This window comes from Sebastes umbrosus, chromosome 2 (genome assembly GCF_015220745.1).
Source record: "Sebastes umbrosus isolate fSebUmb1 chromosome 2, fSebUmb1.pri, whole genome shotgun sequence".
Lineage (NCBI taxonomy): Eukaryota > Metazoa > Chordata > Actinopteri > Perciformes > Sebastidae > Sebastes > Sebastes umbrosus.
Genome location: NC_051270.1, coordinates 30,060,422 through 30,082,817, shown reverse-complemented (window position 1 = coordinate 30,082,817; position 22,396 = coordinate 30,060,422). Strand labels below are relative to the sequence as shown.

Sequence of the window (22,396 nt, the reverse complement as noted above, 5' to 3'; positions counted from 1 at the left end):
GTAGATGGGACGAACAGTCCGTACAGTGATCATACATGACGTATCCTAACAAAGGCTTCTTGTAACACAGTTAACAAAGAGCTGAGTGTGACCTAGCATGTCATAACCTCTAGTTAACTCATGTCAAAATTATTTATTATTAAATATATTATATTTATTCGCCGAGTACATACATACGCCGGTTTTATGCATCAAAAAAATAGGTGTGTATATAAATATATATAAAGCACCAATGACAATAAAATAAAAATGTCTCTGCGCAAGTCAAGTGTTCTTTAAGTGTAATACTAGCAGTGCCATGGCTTACTTCTTCATGCAAAAGGGAGTCAGCTACAATTCTCCCAAAAAACTACAAACAAACCTCTGGTAGTGACAGCTTCTGTGAACTGAAATGTGTCTGTCTTACACTTTCTTTCTCTCTTGACCTGTTCCTCTCTGACACACACTCTTCCAGGTTTTGAAGACTATGGAGCTTACTGGAGATATAACTATGAGACCATTGAGGAGGACGTTCAGTACAAGTACACCAGAGACGAGCTGATGGAAGATGTCCGTTCTGTATACAAAGAGGTACGTCTAATATCAGTGGATTGTATGTCTCGTGCTTCAGAGCATCTACATTAACGTGATTGGGAATGTACAGTTTGTTATTGACTGTGTGAAGTAATTAACATTTACTGTTGTTTTCCTCCACAGATCCTGCCTTTATACAAGGAGCTGCATGCCTACGTGAGAGCCAGGCTTACGGAGGTCTACAAAGGACACATTGATTCAGAAGGACCTCTGCCAGCCCACCTGCTGGGTATGTCTTGTCTTACTTCAACAAAAAAATAATAGATACATAAATGGCAAAGTTGTACAAAAAGAGTCTGTTGTGCAAGTCCAACATGTAACAGCCAATCTGTGCTATAACTCATGCCTGCAACAGTAGAATAACATCATAATTTGCATTACAAAATGATCTTACAGTGCATTAAATGTCACAATATAAAGAATACAGTTTCAGAGCAGTCCAGACCTTGTTCATGGCTCCCTCTGTTGTCCAGCTGTGTGAATACCACTTTGTTTATGTTTAATTGAAAAGGATCGAAAAGCAGAGTGACAGCTTGCAAAATGGGCTTTATATGTGAAGCTTTAAATTGCTTATGTTTTTGAGATTTGGTAAAGGCATAAATGTGACCTTCAGGAACATGTTATTTAGTGATATGCTTGGTTGTTTAAAGGTAACAATACAGGGAAAATGCAGCCTCCATCTTTGACTGTAACTACATCCATCTGACAAAGGTTTACTGTAGGAGGAACGCCTCAGTGTCTACTTGAAGTACTTAGAGTGAAAACCTTTTCTGTTGATTGTTCAGGTGACATGTGGGGAAGATTCTGGACCAACCTGTACCCTCATTCAACCCCCTACCCTGATAAACAAGATATTGATGTCAGCAAAACTATGGTGGATAAGGTGCAGTACAATTTAGTTTATTCTTTTATTCTGTATTATTAAAGAGGACCTATTATGCTTGTGTGCCTTTTCTCTTTCCTTTAGTGTGTTATATAGTTTTATGTGCATGTAAAAGGTCTGCAAAGTTACAAAGGCCAAAGTCCCCGCCAAAACAACTGAAACACCTTTGCTTGAAGTCCTGCCTTTTCTTCCGTAACGTGGTGATGTCACCAAGTAACACACTTTGCCTAGCGGCTAGTTTGGCACGCCCTCGAACAAAGCTAGTTAGAGCGGAGCTGGAGCGGAGTCCGAAAAGTTAGGTTCAGCTGTCCAATCACAACAGTAGGTCAGCTGACCAATCAGAGCAGACTGGGCTTTTCACAACATGTAAACATGTTCTAGTAGAAGCCCAGAGTACATGTATGCACCTGAAAATAAGCGAAATAGGTCCTCTTTAAAATGTATACATCATAGTGCATACAGTGATAAAGAAATTAAACAAACAAGACATTAAAATCCTCTATCGGAGGTGAAACCGTCTATCAAATGTAAATTTGAATTTCAGGAATGGAGTGAGATTCGGCTTTTCGAAGAAGCAGAGAAGTTCTTCATGTCTGTGGGTCTGTACGAGATGTTCCCAAACTTCTGGAATAACTCCATGCTGGTGAAGCCTGATGACGGACGTAACGTGGTCTGTCACCCCACAGCCTGGGACATGGGGAACAGAGAGGACTTTAGGTAGGATAAACCCACAGACTTGCACATATTCATACATACACAGCCACGGTGAAACAAGTATCAGAAAAAGAGCTATCTGACTCTCCGATATTGAAGTTGCTGACTCTAAAATGAAATAAATTGTTCTCCAACAAATATATATGAGCAGCTTCTCCCCAAAAACCTCAGATTTTCCTTGCAGAGCGACTGATTAAGAACGCATACTGTATATATTCAAACAGAAAGCAACTCTTTGTAAAAGTGATCTATAAGGTTTTGTGTGCTGTGTTAAGAAGAGTAATCTAACTGTAGATCAGTACATGAGAGCCATAAATATGAACTTTCTGGAACAATGATGTTGATTAATCTTTGAGTCATTCTTTCCTGCTGATAAAGATAACCAAAGTCTTTATGTTGTCAAAACATATTGAACAACATCGGGCTTCAGTGTTTTTCCCATCTGACTCATCAGAAACATGTAACTGCACAGGCTGTTTTATTGGTACAGTATATCTGCTATCTGGCATCACGCCATGTCTGCATCACACATCATAACTGCTGACATTAACACTTCTCCTGTGATGTCTTCAGGATCAAGATGTGCACTACGGTCAACATGGACAACTTCCTCACAGTGCACCATGAGATGGGTCACAACCAGTACCAGATGGCTTACCGTAACCTGTCCTACCTCCTGAGGGACGGAGCCAACGAGGGTTTCCACGAGGCTGTCGGAGAAATCATGTCCCTCTCTGCTGCAACGCCCAAACACCTGCAGAGCCTTGCTCTCCTGCCGCCCGACTTCGTTTATGATAATGGTACTACTGATGTAGATAACGCTGGCAATTATCAAACAAAAGAAACATGAAAGCTGCTATAATCAGTACTCTCCGTTGGCCGGAAATGTAAATCAGGGTCGGCCCTCCTTCAGTGTAGAAGGACGTAATGCACCTGAAGCTGTTTGGTAACTGCCAAAAATGCCAGAAGAAGAATAGAGTGGTGCAGTGATGACGTATTTTTGTTGGCCAACCAGGAAGTTAGCATCGCCCTAGTTCCCTCGATAAAAAGCCAATGGGATTTTTCCCATTGGATTTTGGATTATTGATGAAAACAAGTTCTGTGACAAACAAACGTTTCCACAAATGAACACCACTTTTATGATTTTGGTGTGTGAATGCAATCACCAGAAGTAAAAAACTAACGTCAGGCTATAAACAAACTACAACACGGTCGCATGAACGCGAGTATAAACAAGGCTGTAAAGGCGGACGAGTCGGCGTGATGACGTTTAGTAGTCTCTTTTAGCCACTTGTTAGATACCGACTTTTTTAAGACACATAAAAGCTTCAAAATTCACAAGTGGGATATTTATTGATGTATTTCATGTCGTAGAACAAAACGTTAAAATCTCTTCAGCTTGTGTTAACCACAGACCTTATTTCAGACATCTAACTAAAAACCCATTGACTTCCAGACGAGGGAACCGGAAGTGCTAAAATGCTAACTCATTTCCGGGTATTAGGACCCATGTTGAACTGATCGGGGATCAGATAAATGCTACAGCAGCTCGGAGCGCCTTGTTTTTGATCGTGTGTTGAAATCGCTGCAGTAGTTTTTCTTTGTTGCTTTAATGAGACAGAGTATAAAAGCTAATTTCAGCTTTGTTGATATTTTTTTGGTTTGATAAATTCTTTTCTTAAAGAGCAATGAAATGATTTACCTGGCCTAAACCCATAGAAAACACCAAACAGGAGATACAATATGAAGAATATATAAAACGTTCTGAACAAACCAGAGCAGGTATGAGTAATGTGTCTCTGGGTTTCTGCCCTCGAATGGCATGTAGGATAAAAATAGCTTCAGCACCGTTGGGGCCACCACCACAGACCACGTCACACCCGCATTCACCGGTTTGCTCTGGTGAAACCAGATAATCAAGCAAAACATGACCTTCGTCCTTCTGCTAACTGTTATACAAACTGTCATCTACTTACAGTGTCTGACATTAGGTGTCATAAACAGCTTATCAAATGCAGAGTGCTGAAAACAACTGCAGTAAGAATCACAAAAATGTCCCCAAAAAGAACAATACATCTATATAAATTGTGTTTCAGTGTCCTTTCTAAAAAAACTTCTAAAATGATGTTCAGACCAGAAACAGAGCTCTCCCTGACCCTTTTCAATTGTTATATCATTAACTGTTTTCTGTTTTTCGCCTGGCAGAAACGGAGATCAACTTCCTGCTGAAACAGGCGCTCACCATCGTGGCCACGCTGCCGTTCACCTACATGCTGGAGGAATGGAGGTGGCAGGTGTTTGCAGGGAACATCACCAAGGATAATTGGATGGAGCGCTGGTGGGACATGAAGTAAGCACAGACCTATATGAAGCATCTGTAAATAAGCCACTTAATTTTTGTAGTCTGGGGAAATTCACGGGTAAAATATGGTCATGATGACATCGAATGTGGACATACTGCAGGCAAGTATTGTTGCTTTTCATGTTGTGTTACCTTAGCGGCTACTTTACTGCGGTTACAGCATCAGCCTGCATCAGTGCTGACTCTCTGTTGTCCTAACAGGAGGGAGCTGGTGGGGGTGATGGAGCCAGTACCGAGAGACGAGACCTACTGTGACCCACCTGCTCTGTTCCATGTATCTGGAGACTATTCTTTCATCAGGTAACATAAAAGCATAATGATAATAGTAATATAATAATAATTTTATCTGTTCAAAATGTACCTTAAAGGGAGATTTGTCGAGTATTTAATACTCTTTAACAACATGGGAGTGGGAAAATATGCTGCTTTATGCAAATGTATGTATATATTTATTATTGGAAATCAATTAACAACACAAAACAATGACAAATATTGTCCAGAAACCCTCACAGGTACTGCATTTAGCATAAAACAATATGCTCAAATCATAACGTGGCAAACTGCAGCCCAAAAGACAACAACAGCTGTCAGTGTGTCAGTGTGCTGACTTGAATATGACTTGCCCCAAACTGCATGTGATTATCATAAAGTGGGCATGTAAAGGGGAGACTCGTGGGTACCCATAGAACCCATTTTCATTCACATATCTTGAGGTCAAAGGTCAAGGGACCCCTTAGAAAATGGCCATGCCAGTTTTTTCTCGCCAAAATTTGGTGTAAGTTTGGAGCGTTATTGTAGCCTCCTTCCCAACAAGCTAGTATGACATGGTTGATACCAATGGATTCCTTAGGTTTTTTTAGTTTCTAGTTTCATATGATGCCAGTATCTTCACTCTAGCTTTAAAACTGCATTAGTGCATTAAAGAAATTAGTGGCATTAAAACGAATTTGCGTTAACGCGTTATCATGTTCATTTTGACAGCCGTAGCTAAAACATATACATCTTTCGACTGATAATGTAAAAAGACGTGCTTTGGATGTATTTGAGCTGTATTCTTGGTTGTGCCTGTTGGCTGCATAAGGCCGAAATAAAGAATTACACATTGTTGCAAGCAAGAGGGAGTAGAATAATAGTCCAGACTGCAAACAATTGCCCCCATTCTGCTACTGTATAAGGCATTAACCGTGTGTGTGTGTGTGTGTGTGTGTGTGTGTGTGCGTGCGTGCGTGCGTGCGTGCGTGCGTGCGTGTGTGCGCGTGTGTGTGTGCGCGTGTGTGTGTGTGTGTGTGTGTGTGTGTGTGTGTGTGTGTGTGTGTGTGTGTGCGTGTGTGTGTGTGTTTGCTGCTGATTGTGAATACAGATACTTCACGAGAACCATCTACCAGTTTCAGTTCCAGAAAGCGCTCTGCGATGAGGCCGGCCATACAGGTGCCTTGTCTTCATGTGACATTACTGGTTCTACCGCAGCAGGAACCAAACTGAGGTACAGACGACGTCCTGTTCCTCTCTGAAGGCTGTCACACAATCAGATGTAGTTGTTTCGCTTATCCCTGTGAAAGAGCAATACATTTTCTATTCTATAGTCCATCTAACCATTTGAAATCAAAAGAGAGATAATGTCTCATTCCTGTTTTGCTGTAACACATTATATATTACACTATTGTGGTACACATGTATAAATGCAGCAGTCATTTATCATCGTCATCAATGTTTTCTGTTAGGAATATGTTAGAGCTGGGAAGGTCCCAGTCCTGGACCAGGGCTTTGCAGACGATATCTGGTGATGTTAAGATGGACGCCCGCCCGCTGTTGGACTATTTCCAAAAACTTCATGACTGGCTGAAGGTAGAGAACGAGAAACACGGCAGGACTATAGGCTGGACGACAGCAAATCCATGTGAGTACAAAAGATACATATTACCACTAAAATAACAATTTTATTAAAGTCATAATTTGACATTTTAGGTAATATGTTTATTTGCTTTTCTTGCTGAGAGTTATGGTATATGATATAATAAATATGATGCTACCGCCAACAGCTGGTTCGCTTCGCTAAGCACAAAGACTGGGAACAGGGGGGAGCAGCTAGTCTGGCTCTGTACCAGCAACCATAAAGCTCACTAACTAAAAAAATCATATATCTTGTTAATTTGTACAAAAATGAAAGTGCCATTTTTACACTTTGGTTTTTGTACGTACAAAGGAGATATAACATGTTAATTGGTGAGTTTTAGAGTTGCTGGTAGGTGGATTTTGTTACCTTTGGGCAGGCTAGCTGTTTCCCCTGTTTCCAGTCTTTGTTCTAAGCTAAGCTAACCATCTCGTGGTTAGAGCTTGAAATTCATTGTAAAGATATGAGAGTGGTATCGATTATCTCATCTCACTCTTGGCAAAGAAAGAAAATAACTGTATTTCCCCGTCATGCTTTGTTTCCTACACAGCAAACTGATCTGGGTTGAGTGTATACTCAGTCCATACTGCCATATCGTGTTGATGTAGCGTTGAAGTCCACAACAAACACAGTTAATTGAACAGTTTCTGATTGACCTGAAAAGCTGCACCAGAGGCATACAGTATAAACTGTATGAGTGGACAAACAACTCTTTCACCAGTACGCAATAACTGTGACTAAGAAAAACTTGGTGTCACTTCGGGTGAAACATTTGCTGTGCTACTTTACAAAGGGGCATGAAGTAAAAAGGAAATCCCTGAGGACATTTTTAAGGAAGTAGAAAAAGCACAGACTTAAGTCACTGCTGTTTTCATGATAAATATTTGCATGACCAAACCGCAGACATTTACTAGAGTGCGTATTGCTGGGTATTTCCTCAAGGAAAATGTGTGAGAATGCAACTTCTATTTTTTACTGTGTACTCCATGTGTCATGACTTAAGGCCTTTAGTCACCAGGGGAGTTTTTTCCCGTGCAATTTTTTCTTTTGAAATGTTATTTTTGTCATGAAAACTTTCACACAGAATGTGAATATCATGTGGTGAAAAAGCAACCACATTTTTTTCTGGAACAAGGTTGATTTTTCTGAGCTTTTGCACCGCGAATAAAAAGGTGTCAACCAATCACGTTGTGCAGAACGGCTTGAGTTTGGCCTATATTTATATTCATATCAACTCAGAGGCTCCATAGTCTGAACCAAGACTGCAAACTTTATTACTCCTTTCAACCGTGACTAAGGCAGCACAGACCAGAACCAGATCAACACCTTTCACAATAAATGCGCTAGACATATAATATTCACACAGTATTTCGCTTTTCCTTGTTCTTTATTCGTCACACCACCGATGTGTAAATGCCTTTATAAGCCAAAACAAAACAAAAAGTGCTTCTGAACACTATGTCAAACACATGTCCAGGGTCACCTATGTGCATCAAGTTGGACTGTACTACTGTACTGCCCGTTTAGGGCGTGCTCCTTCAGGGCGTGCCAGTTTAGGGCTGTTTGGAACGCATGCCAGTTCAGGCCCATCGCACCAGAAGTGTTGCTTGCAGCCTTGTTGAGAAACTCATCTCTCTCTGACTCCAGGGAAGTGAAGAGTTTGGTTGTAACGTTAGTATATCCGGCAGCAAAAGTGAACTGCAGTCAATGAGCCGCAGCCTGTAAAGGGCCACTGCGGACGACATGCTCGACTCAGCTCACAGAGTCCTGAAGCCCCGCCCCCCTCTTGTTTATTCAAAATGTATTAATATTGAACGTGAAATGTGTCCAAATTGCACCAACTTCAACACTGCACGTCCTTGGTTCCCCAGCTATACACCCGCCAAGTGTGACGTAGATCGAATGAACGGTGCTGGAGATATGCAACAGAGACAGAGATTCTTTGCTTTAAAGTTAGATTAATGACAAAAGACCTGAAAGTCTGTTTCCCTGTCTGTTCAGGTTACCCAGAAATTGGTTGCTATTGGATGATGCATTCAATAGTTATGGCAGTTTAAGTGTATTTAGGCCACAGCAACAAAATGTTAACTATTGACAAACAGTGGGTGATATCAAAAACCAAATGCATGGGTTGTGTTCACAGTGTTATGTGCCATGTTTGGTGAAGATCTGATGAAATGTGGGGAATAAGAAGCGAGAAATGTGTGACAAAAAATCATAATTTATCAAACTGAACAAATGATTTGATGTTTTTTTACAGATTCAGGGTATGCCATTAAAGTGAGGCTAAGTTTGAAGGCTGCCATGGGTGATAGCGCTGTGAGTATTATTAATCATTATCAGAAGTGTTACTACAGTGTAAGGGTTACAATATCTGACTACACGTGAAGTGAATTTTGCACCTTTGAAGTGACCTTCAGTCTGTTTAATATTAATCAAGTAAAATGTGTTTCAGTATTCCTGGAACCCCAACGAGCTGTACCTGTTCAAGGCCAACATTGCGTACGCTATGAGGCAGTACTACAGCCAAAGGAACGACACCCTTGACTTCACGTCAGTATTATCCTGAGACCACAAAAATATGAAGAAACTTTATGCTTTGTTTTGCTCTGACTATCTTTTGTTACCACATTTGTTGGAGAGCTCTTCTTGGTTTGTACCTGCAGAGCAGAGAACGTCTGCGTGTATAAAGAGACTCCCAGGATCTCCTTCTTCATTGCGGTCACCAACCCAGCACGTCCCTCCATATATATCCCAAAGGAAGATGTGGAGGCTGCCATACGGTGAGGCTCTATTCAACACACAGGTGTATTTTGATTATCCGTTATCTTCCGCTTATCTGGGGTCCGGATCGCAGGGGCAGCAAGCTTAGCACAGTACTCCAGACGTCCCTCTCCCCAGCAACGTTTTCCAGCTTTTCCTGGAGGACTGAGGCGTTCCCAGGCCAGACGAGATATATTATCTCTCTAGCGTGTTCTGGGTCTACCCCGGGGTAGAGCAGCGGCTCCGGAGATCCCTCTGGTAGGAATGTCACCAGTGAGGACATTTTCCCACTGGTTAATAAACTTGTAACAACTCTGAGTTTACAGATTACACCGGACATTTTACACAAAAAGATGACGCTCAATATCTGAGGAGTGCTTACTTTGTTCTTTACTGTCGGGTGGCTGTGTGTCTGGCCTCTCCAGTTAAGCTTTCGCTGTAAGGCTGCAGGTTTCCACCCAGCGCAATTGAGCTGCAACACCGGCTGTGAATGCTCCATCCTCCACACGGCGATTGCCTCATTAACGTTAAGGTTCCCTTATAGCATCGGGTTTAAACTCGAAATATTGCCAAATAGGCGCTTTATTTGCTTTTCGCTTTGAAACCAAATGCTCCTCCATCATCTTGTCTGTCAACTCTCTCTCATCCCATGTGTGAATCTGACTCCTGCTACTCTATGCAGACACTTTCACTCTCAGTTTGTAGTGTCTGTCATCCAACTATGTATTGATAACACAGCGCTGATACGCGAAAATTAACAAAATGAGTTTTATTTCTATTAAAAAAAGCTAAATGACGGTGGGGTCAGTGGGCAAGTGTGGTGGGCGGGTGTATGCCCAAACACTGTGTTACACCGGTAACAGTAACATCTACTACCGTGGCAAGCCTACCCTCGGGATGTCTGAGGTCCTCACCCTATCTCTAAGGGAGAGCCCAGCCATCCTATGAAGGAAGCTCATTTAGGCTGCTTGCATCCACAATCTCACTTCCCAAAGCTCATGACCATAGGTTAGGGTTGGAACGTAGATTTACCGGTAAATCGGCTCAACTCCCTCTTCACCACAGCAGTCCGGTACAACGCCCGCATAACTGCTGATGTCGCAGCGACCGCCCGTCCACATATGAAACCCGAGATACTTAAACTCCCTCTCTTGGGTTAGTAACTCACTCCCAAACCAGAGGGAACAATCCACCATTTTTCGGCAGAGAACCATGGCCTCAGACTTGGAGGTACTGACTCATCCCGACCGCTTCCCTTTTTGTCTGCAATTCGCCCCAGTGTGTGCTGGAGGTCACGGTCTGGTATTGGCATGATCAGATGAGATGAATATGAAAAATGAGGAGAGCCCTCTGTGTGCTCTCTTGACTTTACTCGTTGGCTTGCTTTCCTCACTTCTGTTTCTCTTCTCGTGCACTGATTCGTTTAAGGTGAACAGCCAATCAGAGTGATTGCTCTCATTCAGCATGTTGAATCAGCCGAAAAACCTCCAACGCAGGCAGACTAGAGCCGACGGTGCAGGACGCACCGCAAAAACTAGGCCGACAGACGCTCACCGACGGCCCCAAACTGTCCGACGGCTTATTGACGGCTTGGTGTGTCAGAGCCTTTAGTCTAGCCTTTATATAATAACATAACATTTCTAACATAAGGATTCTAGATAAATTGCTTCCTGCTATAATTGATATAATCAACTCTGTGTGACTTTTCCCTAGAGACGTTAAAAGGTGTGAGCAATAATGAACCCATTTTGATATTGATCCCAGGTTATGTCGAGGCCGAATCAACGACGCCTTCCAATTGGATGACAAGACGCTGGAGTTCGAGGGTATCCTAGCAACACTGGCGCCTCCCGTGGAGCAGCCGGTGCAGGTGTGGCTGGTGGTGTTTGGGGTGGTCATGGGAGTCGTGGTGCTAGCAGGCGTCTACCTCATCATCTCCGGTGTCAGAGATCGCAAGAAGTGAGTTTTTGGTCTCGAGCCTGAGACCCATTTCTACCATGTTGGACCAGTTTATTCCCATAACTGTGACACATGTTGTGTTTTTTGTGTGTTTGTAGGAAATCTGCAGTCAAGACAGTCGTGGAGAATCCTTACGAGACAAGCATTAATGGACAGACCAACAAAGCATTTGAGGACGGTGACGATGAACAAACTGGACTCTGAGTCCACTGAAGAACAGATAGAAGGTGCCCTCAGAGCTTATCAAACATCAGCATAACTAATACATGTGTATACGTGTGAAAGTTTTATTTTATAGTGAATACCTTTGTAAAAAATATACTTAATTGCACATAATTGTAGAATACTAAATATACCTTCATGTGAATGTACTCAAAGTGTGCTATTTTTCACGCACTTATATTATACTTCGTGTATTAACAAATATATAAGTAGCAAAACTACACTTAAGTTCCTTTGACTGTGCTATTTTGAGTGTACTTTTTGGTAATAATGATGGGCATTACCTTGTACTATGTGTACACTTAAATTATACTAACTAATGTGTTTTGGACAAATATAAGTATACATTAAATAAACAGAAAAAAAGTGTTTAATATATTTTATAAAATGTAAACATATCTGACATAATCATTTAAGTTAAATTTCAAGAATGTTAAGTACAAAAAAAGTATTTAAATACAATTATCATAACTTAATGGTGTATTGAAATAGCTCAGGTTCAGGTGCACTTGAGTCAATAGTATTTTAAGTTGTACGTCTTATATATCATTAGTACAAAATCAGTATGTAAAAAATCACAGTTCAAGTACAGAAATCACACTTTTGAGTACAATCAAACTATATTTTTTTTACATACAAAGAATATCTTGATAACACACCTGAACATGTGATTTAATTTTTTTAGTTTCCAGTATATTTTCTTTCAGAAGATACAGTACAGCGTTTGACCAATGGTGCTTTCGGATTGTGTTTTGTGATTTGCAGAACTTTATATTTGTACAATTCAAAATATCTCTTCCTCTTACTGTTGTACTTACTACTTACTGTTGTTTTTGTAGCTCAAATTCAGGATGGTTGATCAAAAGAACAATAATTGTGTTTGTCCGTATTACTTTTTCATATTGTATGTTCTGTAAAAGGCTTTTATGGTCTGACATCTTTGTAATACTATTTGATACTTTTACTTGTTTTGAAATATCAGATTAAATGTTAATGCACACCTAGTAGATAGGTGTAAAACAAAATGAAATTATGCAAAAGAAAGTACTCCATTACTGCATATTGAAGTAACGGAGTACTACAAATTTATTGAAAATGTATGCCTCATGTCATAAAAAAAACTTGGTGCTGACAGTGTTTAGGGATTTCACACTTTTACTTATTGTAAAATACACAAAATACACAGTTTACCAATACATACCAAAGATCACAATATGCTAATAGAAGAGTAATACATCTATACGTGATGACATTGTAATATAAGAAAATATCCAGTAAGTCTGGGAAGTGTTAATATCATCGATATACAGTACATATAACATTATATCACCACACTAAACTAAGATGGTGAACATGGTAAACATTAGGCTATACCTGCTAAACATCAGCATGTTAGCATTTCCATTCTGAGCATGTTAGCATGCTGATGTTAGCATTTTAGCCGCTAGCATGACTGTAGACCTGCTACTAATTACTTAATTACATACCAGTGTGTCCATAAAACATGCATGTGATAATATAAACAACCAGTCATTCAGAACTCGATTAATGTTTGTGCTTACGTTAATACATTGGACTCGTGTTTATAGTTTATACTAGATGTAATTTTTCTCACAATATCTCTTAATAATGTATATTAGAAAGTGTTTATAATCAAATTGCCTTTATTTCGAACATATATGTTTTTAATGAAAGTTACATCTCATGAACACAAAATATGAATGCTTGTAAAAAAAAAAAAACAATCAGCTTGAAAGGTCTCTTTAAACAACAAAACTGATTACACACTGAGACACACACACAGAGAAAACATTTGTTTAAATAGATATAGTTGTATGATACATATCTACGCACTTCTGCAATAGCAGAATTTGACAGAGTGACGTGGGTTTCTGTCACTGGAGCAGGTGGGTCAAAGAGAAGAGCTCCTCTCATGTTTTTATTTTGTTTAATATCAAGTCCCAAAAAAAATCCACAATTTTAAATGGTCAACTTGACTGAGAACTGTGACTCTGACTCTTCATCACACCTGAATGATGAAGAAGAAGGGTTCGTCTCCCATTGTTCCATCCAGGTTTGCCACTCCCACTCGGTGGATTGCGGTGTCGTCTATTTGGATGAACCAGCCGCCGTGCAGCGCTGACTCAAACGTGCGCGGAGTCGACCCCTGGGTCTTCATGTAGAAGACGTAGGAGAGGGTGCTCTCGTCGGTCTTGGAGATCTTCTTCAGGCTCTTCTTGTCGCAAGTCTACAACAACAACAAACGCTGTTCAACATCCTGGCAGTGAGATGGTTACAATACTTCGCTTGCAAGTATCCCAATCATAATAATCAACTTGTTAAACTCCCAATGAAATAATTCTCTATAACACACATTTAACATCGTTTTAGTCCTCCTTTCCTGAAACAGTAGGCAGGTTGGTCATTTAGTTGCTGCACCACTTTGGTCCAGACTGATATATCTAAACAAATATTTGATTGAGTGCCATGACATCTCGTACAGACCAACATGGATCCCTGATAATGCATCCTACTGGCTTTGGTGATCCCCTGACTTTTCCTCTAGCGCCACCATTAGGTCAAAAATTGAATTTCCAATACTTGGTTATGACCAAATACCTGCAAAACTCAGCTATACACTGTGTTTAGCGCTAATTAGCAAATGTTAGCATGCTAACACGCTAAACTATGATAGTGAACATGGTAATAATTTGACTATACCTGCTAAACATCAGCATTTTAGCATTGCCATTCTGAGCCATGGATGTACAAAGAGAATTGGATACAGCGTTGTAGGCGGGCTCCCGTTCATTCCTATGAGAGCTGCTCAGTGGCACAAGAAGCCAAAATGGCTCGACTGCCGAGTGATAAAGTACCCGGATCTTTCGGCAATCTTCCACATCCATAGAGCAGGTGCAGTAGCGTTTCCTTTAACTCCGCCTCCCAGCCTTCGGTCAAGCCTCGGCCTGGGTCTCATTCACATGAACGGAGGAAGGGAAATAACTCTAGATTCAGCTATTAGTGCATTTTACAACGTTTAGGACCTAATGATTTAAATAAGGGCTTTTAGAGTGTTCATACTATGACGTTGATTTACCTCCAAAAGGAATCATCCGCTGATTTACAGGCATCTCTTTCCCAATGTAAGTCTATGGGAAAAAGTATTTTTGGGCCCAATGGCATCACGTGATGGACACAGATGTTGTAGTACCGCCGTTTGGCCACTACAAAATTGTTCTGAGACAAGCCCCCAGGAAGTGCGCCTGGCTTTGAAGCAAATTTGACATAATGGTCAGATGGTGGAATTACAACTTCCGTGTCCATCTCGTGATGCCATAGAGGGACAAAGCCCCGCCCCTTCCGGTGGACTACCATGGGACCTTTTTTCTGAAAAAATATGAACGGTAGTCAACGGTGAAAGAGAAATATTGTTTTGATCTCGTTTGAATTGTGCCATGTATCACACATATGATGTTTGTCAATTTAAAAGATAATTTTGAAAGTCAAGACTGACACAATTTGTTATAAGTGACGTCTCTCTCGCTGAAGCTACGATGTCTGTGTGTTTCGTACTGGGATGTACTCACACCAGAAACGGGTGTCACTCATTCTTTCGCTTCCCAGCTGATGATAAAGAACAGGAGTCGCTGGATAAAACACATCGCCTTTGACTACCGTTCATATTTTTTCCAGAATAAGATCCCTTGGGATCCAACAGAAAGGGAGGGACTTCGCCTCTCTATTGGGACCAAAAATACTTTTTCCCTTTGACTTACATTGGGAAAAAGACGTCTGTAAATCAGCGGATAATTTTTCTTTGAGGTGAATCAACTTTCCAGGACGAACACTTGAATAGCTCTTATTTAAATCATTAGGTCCTAAAAGTTGTAAAATGCACTAATAGCTGAATCGAGAGATATTCTCCCTCCTCTGTCCATGTGAATGAGACCCAGGCCGAGGGCTGGAGGCGGGGTTAACGGAAACGCTACTGTGCCTGCTCTCTGGGCCCAATGGATTTGCTTCATGCGCCACTGAGGAATGAATGGAGCCCTGCCTCCAACGCTGTATGCAGACAAGTGTAATTTCCATGACATTTTGTGACCTTGAGAAATGCAAATATAAGGGGAAATGAATCTGTTTCCAATGAATGAAACCCTCATGACTGTAACTACTTCCCTCTTTTTCTGCTCTGCCACTCTCTGTCAACAGATTCTCCATAGAGAAACTCCATCAAAATAAGTGCTGCTGACCTTTGATCTACTGGGAATATGCTGCTCGGCCAACACATTTTTTCCATCTAGGTTTGTAGACGAGAGTCTTTAAAGCGATAATGTTCATGTCCTAGTTAGGGCTGGGCGATATGGAGAAAACCAACACCTCGATAGCAATATTTTGACGAGCAAAATATCTTAACAACTTTCAGATAAATCGCCATTAAAAGGGCATTCACGGTGCCATGAGGATGCATCCTATTGACCTTGATGGTCCCCTGACTTTTCATCGACGGTAAAACACCACTAGCAGGTCAAAATGTAACTTACCCAGTGAAATATATCAACATCTACCAGATGGACTGTTTTTACATTTTCTTAAAACATTCATGGTGCCCAGATGATGAATCCTGATCATTTTGGTGATCCCCTGACCTTTGTCCTGACCTTGTATTGAGTACCACCATCAGGTAAAAATATAAAAAAAATCATATAAAAATAATCCTGTGGGGGACATGAATGTCTCTGCCAAATTGAATGGCAATCCATCCAATAGTTTTTCAAGACGATTTACTCAAAACAATTTTAACCTCATGGTGGCGCTGGAGGAAAAGTCAGAGGATTACCAAAGTCATCCTCTGGGGACCATAAATGCCAAACTAGTCTAAATCTAACTACATGGACATGAACTCACTCAGTAACAGTTATTACCTCCACTTGTAGGAACACCCTCTCCCCTTCCTTGCAGCACTGGAGGAAGCAGTTGGTCTTGCTAAAGTTTAGGACCACTGCCTGTCCTTTGAAAGGGAAAGAACCGGATGTCTTGTAGTAGTAGATGGTCATCTCCTCTGAACACAAAAGAAATGAAAACAAACAAGGAATTTCACAAATCAGTGGAAAACTGAAATTAGAAAGTCACACTGGACTGTAAATTATTGCGGTGATCAGTAGGTGCCACGTTGCTGCGTGCTGCTCTGAATGACAAACCTGGGTTGGGTGAAGCGTAGGGTATCCTCTGCTGACAGAGACCTCTGATGTAAAGGCTAGTGGCCACGTGTTCGATTGGAGTGTTCCTTGATGTTATCTGTGTGAAACTTCCACCGCCTCTTGGAACTGAAAGCGACACAGGGAACAAACAACCAATATAATTGATATCCCTTTTGTAAGAAAAAAAAAGAATAATGCCTTTTCAGTATATGAATAGGTTTTACCAATAGAAGGGAGTGTCACTGCACATTAGTACTCTATAAATCTGATCAGATTTAAATACATACTAATGCATTTTAATTGTAACTACTTTTGACTGTTTTCTTGACCTAAGGCATGTACTGTATCTCAAGAGGTCAACTTTTCATGAGATAAAAAAGAGGTCTGTTTTCAGCACTGTTACAGCTGGGCTTTATTGGATGGTTTATTAGTAATTTATATAATGTATTGATTTGTGTACATAGATATGAATTTCCCATTTTTTCGTGATGGTCAGCACAAAATCAATTTGTTTGTAATCCACCTAATTGTGAACCGGGAAGTATAAAGAGCTGCGAACGCTGCGTAGGGAGGTCTGGGTGGATGGGTGGGTCAAAAAACAAAAAACACAGGACTTTCGCCCAGGACACTGGTGTTCGTGTCCCGTGTGAAACCAGAAGTCAACGTTGATTTATTTGTCACATAACTTCTGTACTTAAATTATGGCACTTCCGGAGTTATTTAAACCCAAACCACAATCTTTTCCTAAACCTAACTAAGTGGTTTTGTTGCCTAACCCTAACCAAGTCGATATTTTCCTAACCCTAACTAAGTAGTTTTGAAAAGACTGGAGCAGAAATTGACACGTGTGTCAAGACATGTGTAGGAGAACGCACTAAAAATGTGTTGTCGTGCTGAGCGTCACGAAAAAAAAGTGAAAGTTGTGTCTATGTACACGAATCAAATAGATAAAATTTCGTGGCTATTTCATGAACTAACGTGAGACTGTGTTGTTTATAGCTTAAGTAGTTTTTTTCTTAAACCCATAAAGGAAAACTTAATCCTCCAGTTTCTCTGAATTCCAAATGAGCATATTTGGAGATGCATGGTTGGCCCTGGACTTTATTATGTGCTTATTATGACATTATTATGTTTTTTTTTTCTTTTCTCACTTAAAAAAAGATCTTGGTCTCAGTGAGATCATCTGTATTAGACGAATAGAAGAGAAGACTGGACACTAAAAGTCAACATACTCACCAAGCACCACCTCGCTGGATTCTGCCACCATGACAACGTCATTAAAGGTACATCCTGTCCCAGGACATCCATGACAGTGGCTCCCGCTGTCGCAGCCCCTCCCTCTCACCACAGAGAAGCTGGTTTTCTTCATGGAGACAACAAGCAGATCCCTCCTCTCCCCATTCTCTTTATCTTCAGCTGGACAAACTTCCTCCTTTCCTCCTCCCACCTGCTCCACTTCATTCTCCAAGTCTTCCGCCCTCCTCATCTCCATGCTGAAACGGAGTGTTGTGGATTCCTTGTCGAAGGGCTGTAAAGTGTCCTCAGCCGGGAAGGACTGCTCAGCGTATGCCCCCATCTTGCTGGCCTTGTTGTGCACCTTCTGAAGACCGGGAGGAGGGGGACAGAAGTGGACGTGGGGTCAGAATGAGCATTGACTCTGTGAAAATGACACCTTAAAACATCTAAATACACAGTCAAAGTTTTTACACCTATGAACGTTTATTAATTTCATTCTGGGTTTCCTCTATCAGCCTTTAGACGGCTTTTAATGTGAAGAATGCGGGCCGGTTTTTCCGGGAAAATCCTACGGATGTGACGTCATGCACGCTCGCGAGTGCCTTTACTCTCTACAGGGCTAACGGTGTGCAACTATAGCTAATGTTTGGTTAGAAATGGAGTCCGCTAACGCCAACAAACGACCAGATCCCCCATGCACCACAACTCAGACATCAACACAAATGGTGCCTTCAAATGGGGTCGCGTTTACCGTGTTCATGAGAAGAGTCCATATGAACGCCCCCCCCTCATGTCACAAAAGAAAACAAAGTTATGTCTGGTGAAGCCCGTCTAGCAAAACAAGAATGTGACCGACGTCGGGGGGGGGGGGGAATAGGATCAACATCAGACAGGTCTTCGATTCATAGAGGGACCTTCGTTTTGGTAAGCTAACATTACTGCCAAGCAGGTGAAACATATAGTGATATTGTGGTTATAGCTGTCAATCACGTTCAGTCTCATGTCGCTGTTTTGACCAATGCTCGCTTGCGTCAACGTAGCGCGAGCAACAGGACGCTGACTGCCGTTGACTTAATGGCCACAGATGTCACTGTTAACAAGCAATTTCTGATTGGTACATTCAGCCCCTTTAATATAAAGGTATCCCTTATCCGTTACCGTGTGATTTAAACATCAATGTCATGTCAGCAAAGTTCGCCTAAAGCTTTATGTTCATTAATCCTTATTACTAACAGGATGCGTGTGAATCCTGACACACATGTACTGTATATGTAGGCCATACTGTAAAGGACAGAGGGTGTCGACGTGTCGTATCCTGTACAGATTGTAAAGCCCCCTGAGGCTGATTTGTGATTTTCGGCTATACAAATAAAATTGACTTGACTGGACTTGACTATATTCAGTTTGGGGTAAAACGCCTCATAGTGTACAACAACATGATAATTTGGCATGGTGGATTATTCTCTTGAAATAATGAGTGATAATGAACTTCTTTTATGCAACAGTTTGTGCTAGAGATGCTGATTTTCAGACTGAAATAGAATAGAGAATAGAGTTTGAAATAGAAACTCTACTTTAAAGGTGTTCAGTGTGTAAGAAGGAGAATGAAGTCACCAGTATCAGATTATCTTTAGCTAACGATTGAGCCAGCTCCTCTGGTGTGAGATCCTCCAGGTCCACGCCATTTATCTGGATCAGTTTGTCTCCTCTCCTGAGAAAAGAAAACAGAAAACATATAAGGCATATACTATATATACATATAATATAAAACTTCATCCATGTTGCTGGTGTATCTCCTCCTCCTTTCTGTATTTGTTGTAATCTTCAGCTTTTAGCATGAAAAAAAGATGTTGTTGCTGAACTTGTCAACCCTCTTTGACCACTTTAACTTTTTTGAAGACAGCTGCAGAGCATCTGGATCAAAATCCAGTTTTTAAACTTTAAAACTGTTGTTGAAGCACCTGAAAACGTTTTTTTTTCTCAATCAGCTTCTTACAACAAGTAACGCTGTACTACGTTAACACAGTTTTCGGCCAAAGTTAAAATAGTTTTGCTTATTTGACATGATGTCTGTATTTCTGTTGTTTTTTTCTGTGCTCTTTTCAGTGGTATTATTGGTTTTCATTGGTTTAGTTGGAAAAAAGTGATGTCACATCCTCCCGTCCTATAATATTTGAATCTGATGACAGCTGCTGGGATCAAACCACACAGTCCTGATGAAGTTTTAAAGTGTTAAAATCTTAATAAATAATACAAAAAGATGATTTTTTTTTTTCTAACTTTGATGTTGCTTATTTAATGATGAATATTTGACGTTATGGAGAAACACCTAAGATTTGATATCATGTTTTCAGAGGCACTCACTCTATAATACACCATCATGTCTGCAGTTTTGAATGTTAATAAGCTGTTGATAAATCAGTTCAGTTGCTCTTACAAATGTTTTACTGCTGTCTGTTGATTGCATTCTTGATTAAACCATTCATTGTTTAGTTTAGAAATGTCAAAAAATAGTAAGAAAGTTCCCAGAGACCAAGACGGCATCTTCGAATGTTGTGTTTTGTCAGACAAACAGTCTAAACCAAAACAATATATATATTGAATTTACTCTCAAATATGAGAAAGAAAAGCTGGAAATCACACCGGAGGATCTGAACCCAGCAATTATTTTAGACGTTAATAATAAAATATATTATTAACGTCTAAAATAATTGATCAGTTATCAAAATAGTTGCCAATTAATTTGCTGTGGATCAATTAATCACATTTCTTTCAGATCTAGTTATTATTATTATTAAACCAAATACTTACTGACTATAAATCCCATTATAAAATATTCCTTATAGTGAGAATAGTAGCCAGTCTTCCAGTTAGTGTTTTTTCTTCTGTCTGAGCTTTAAATTATTAATTAAAGCACATTTTTATTGAATAACCTTCTTGTCTGCCAGAGTTTTTGTTTCTTTTAATATTCTCTTCGATCTTGTTCTTGTGTTGTAACTGATAATGTGTGATGAAATAATTATTTTAGGTTTTTTATAAACTTTACTTTTAGAAATGCTGAATTGTTTTTTTTATGTCCTTTCTATGTCTTGTGTCAAAATCACATTCATTTAAAGCTGTTTATGCTGTTGTTCTTACAACATCCTGTACACTATCTTTTACTATTTAATTTAAAGCATTTTGTGGTCTGCGCTTAAAAAAAGTAATTTACAAATCATTCTTACTCTTGTGTTCATTCTTAAAAATAGTTCGACACAACGAATGGGGTTTAGTGAGGTTTGTGTTAGTCAAAAAACAAAAAGTCTGTTAAACTGATTTATACCTGACGAACACTTTTTGACTGGCTTTTTTGTACTTCATCACGTTTCCCACTTCATACTGGTGCTTTCCCTCGTGGATCTGGTGGACGATCAGCACGCCTCCCTTCACCAGAGAATCCTGACGCTTAAGAATAAATGAACAAACCTAACATCAACCCGTGTACACAATCATATCTTTGAAAATGTATAGTGGTGTTCAGTGTTGAAGAGTTCATCACCCACCTCCAAATCCATGGTGCTGCCAGTGTCCGCTGCCGATAGTGCCAGAGACTGAAGCCGACTCTGGAGGCTTTGGCGGCACTTTATAGCCGTCAGTGTGTTGGTGCTTCTGCTTTGCATGAACAGAAGAGGAAGTAGGACTCAGGGGCACTGACACAGTCATGGATGTGGAACTGATGTCTGAAGAGGAACTGATGAAGATTAGTAAATCTTAAATGAAAAAGGGGACACGGTGTATGACTTTTGTTAGAAAACAGAACTTGGGGAGAGAGTTCATCATTTATTTTACTGTCAACAACCGCAAACAGCAGCAGAGTAAAGTTACTCTTCATTCTCTACTGAACTGCCCGTAAACAGTGAACACCTTTTTTATTCTGTTACTGGAAGTCCACTTCCTTCATTTATTTGCCATAACAATATCCTGACAGCTACAGTTACTGTCAAAGATTATAATAAAGACACCAAACCCTTAACAGAGAGAAGAGGAAATGGAGGTTTATAGTATGTCACTTTAGACATGGGAAGAATAGGACTTCCTCTGTGACAGTAAATAATAATAGTGGATGTATATTTATGGCTCTCCAACTACAAATAACGGAAACGATCATTAACGGTACTTCACCAACGGCAATTGTCAGTTTGTCACGTTTTGGCTTCACATTATGTCAGAGTGGTAATTTTATTAAAAGGTAAATGGAGTAAACAAGAAATGCTTGTATAGGCTTTTTTAACTTGTATTTGGTTACAGTGATCTGCTTTTTATGAGTGCACCTGTAAAAGTGTTGTATTCTGTATACCACTCAGTGGTGGAAGAAGTATTCAGATCCTTTACTAAAGTAAAAGTACTATTACCACACTGTGAAAATACTTCACTACATCCTGCATTCAAAATCTTAACCTTAACCTTAACTTAAAGGTGTTATTGATAACATTTTTATGCAGACAAATCATACAAAAAAATAATACATCCACAGAGCTTTTGGAAAGGTGATGAATAAAACTATGGCTTTTCTTAAAAAAGGTATTACGACCGTGAATTAATCATTTTAAAATGTT

The 22,396-nt window shown here is 40.2% G+C and overlaps 2 protein-coding genes across 4 annotated transcripts in view; one reads left to right on the top strand and one right to left on the bottom strand.

The window, feature by feature from the left end:
- The window catches only part of ace2 (angiotensin I converting enzyme 2), a 28,191-nt gene extending 14,614 nt beyond the window's left edge, over positions 1–13,577 (top strand). For 2 of the 3 annotated variants that reach the window (XM_037748206.1, XM_037748187.1), the window contains 15 exons: positions 455–570; positions 697–802; positions 1,359–1,456; positions 2,001–2,173; positions 2,744–2,970; positions 4,376–4,520; positions 4,734–4,832; positions 5,893–6,015; positions 6,254–6,429; positions 8,684–8,742; positions 8,879–8,976; positions 9,090–9,206; positions 10,951–11,145; positions 11,244–11,372; positions 13,442–13,577. In XM_037748206.1, the coding sequence (XP_037604134.1) occupies positions 455–570; positions 697–802; positions 1,359–1,456; positions 2,001–2,173; positions 2,744–2,970; positions 4,376–4,520; positions 4,734–4,832; positions 5,893–6,015; positions 6,254–6,429; positions 8,684–8,742; positions 8,879–8,976; positions 9,090–9,206; positions 10,951–11,145; positions 11,244–11,349 (1,838 nt within the window). In that variant the 3' untranslated portion in view covers positions 11,350–11,372; positions 13,442–13,577. Of the gene's footprint in view, positions 1–454; positions 571–696; positions 803–1,358; positions 1,457–2,000; positions 2,174–2,743; positions 2,971–4,375; positions 4,521–4,733; positions 4,833–5,892; positions 6,016–6,253; positions 6,430–8,683; positions 8,743–8,878; positions 8,977–9,089; positions 9,207–10,950; positions 11,146–11,243; positions 11,373–12,206; positions 12,393–13,441 lie in introns of those variants that run through there. The other variant, XM_037748195.1, reaches the window with a different exon arrangement.
- On the bottom strand, positions 12,505–21,494 carry il1fma (interleukin-1 family member A). Its single transcript, XM_037748219.1, has 7 exons — positions 21,344–21,494; positions 21,124–21,245; positions 19,416–19,512; positions 17,802–18,165; positions 16,566–16,691; positions 16,290–16,426; positions 12,505–13,615 (listed from the first exon to the last, which is right to left on the bottom strand). Exons 1-7 carry the CDS (start codon positions 21,458–21,460, stop codon positions 13,391–13,393), a joined length of 1,188 nt encoding a protein of 395 aa, XP_037604147.1. The 5' UTR covers positions 21,461–21,494; the 3' UTR covers positions 12,505–13,390.
- Between the last annotated feature and the right edge of the window lie 902 nt (positions 21,495–22,396).

Bases quoted from the DNA above. Each gene is read 5' to 3' on its own strand.
- il1fma (XM_037748219.1), bottom strand. From the start codon at position 21,460: ATGCAAAGCAGAAGCACCAACACACTGACGGCTATAAAGTGCCGCCAA. The intron at 21,246-21,343 runs GTGGGTGATGAA...TTTATTCTTAAG, and splicing joins GCAGCACCATGGATTTGGAG to CGTCAGGATTCTCTGGTGAA. The intron at 19,513-21,123 runs GTATAAATCAGT...TTCTTTTCTCAG, and splicing joins AGTCAAAAAGTGTTCGTCAG to GAGAGGAGACAAACTGATCC.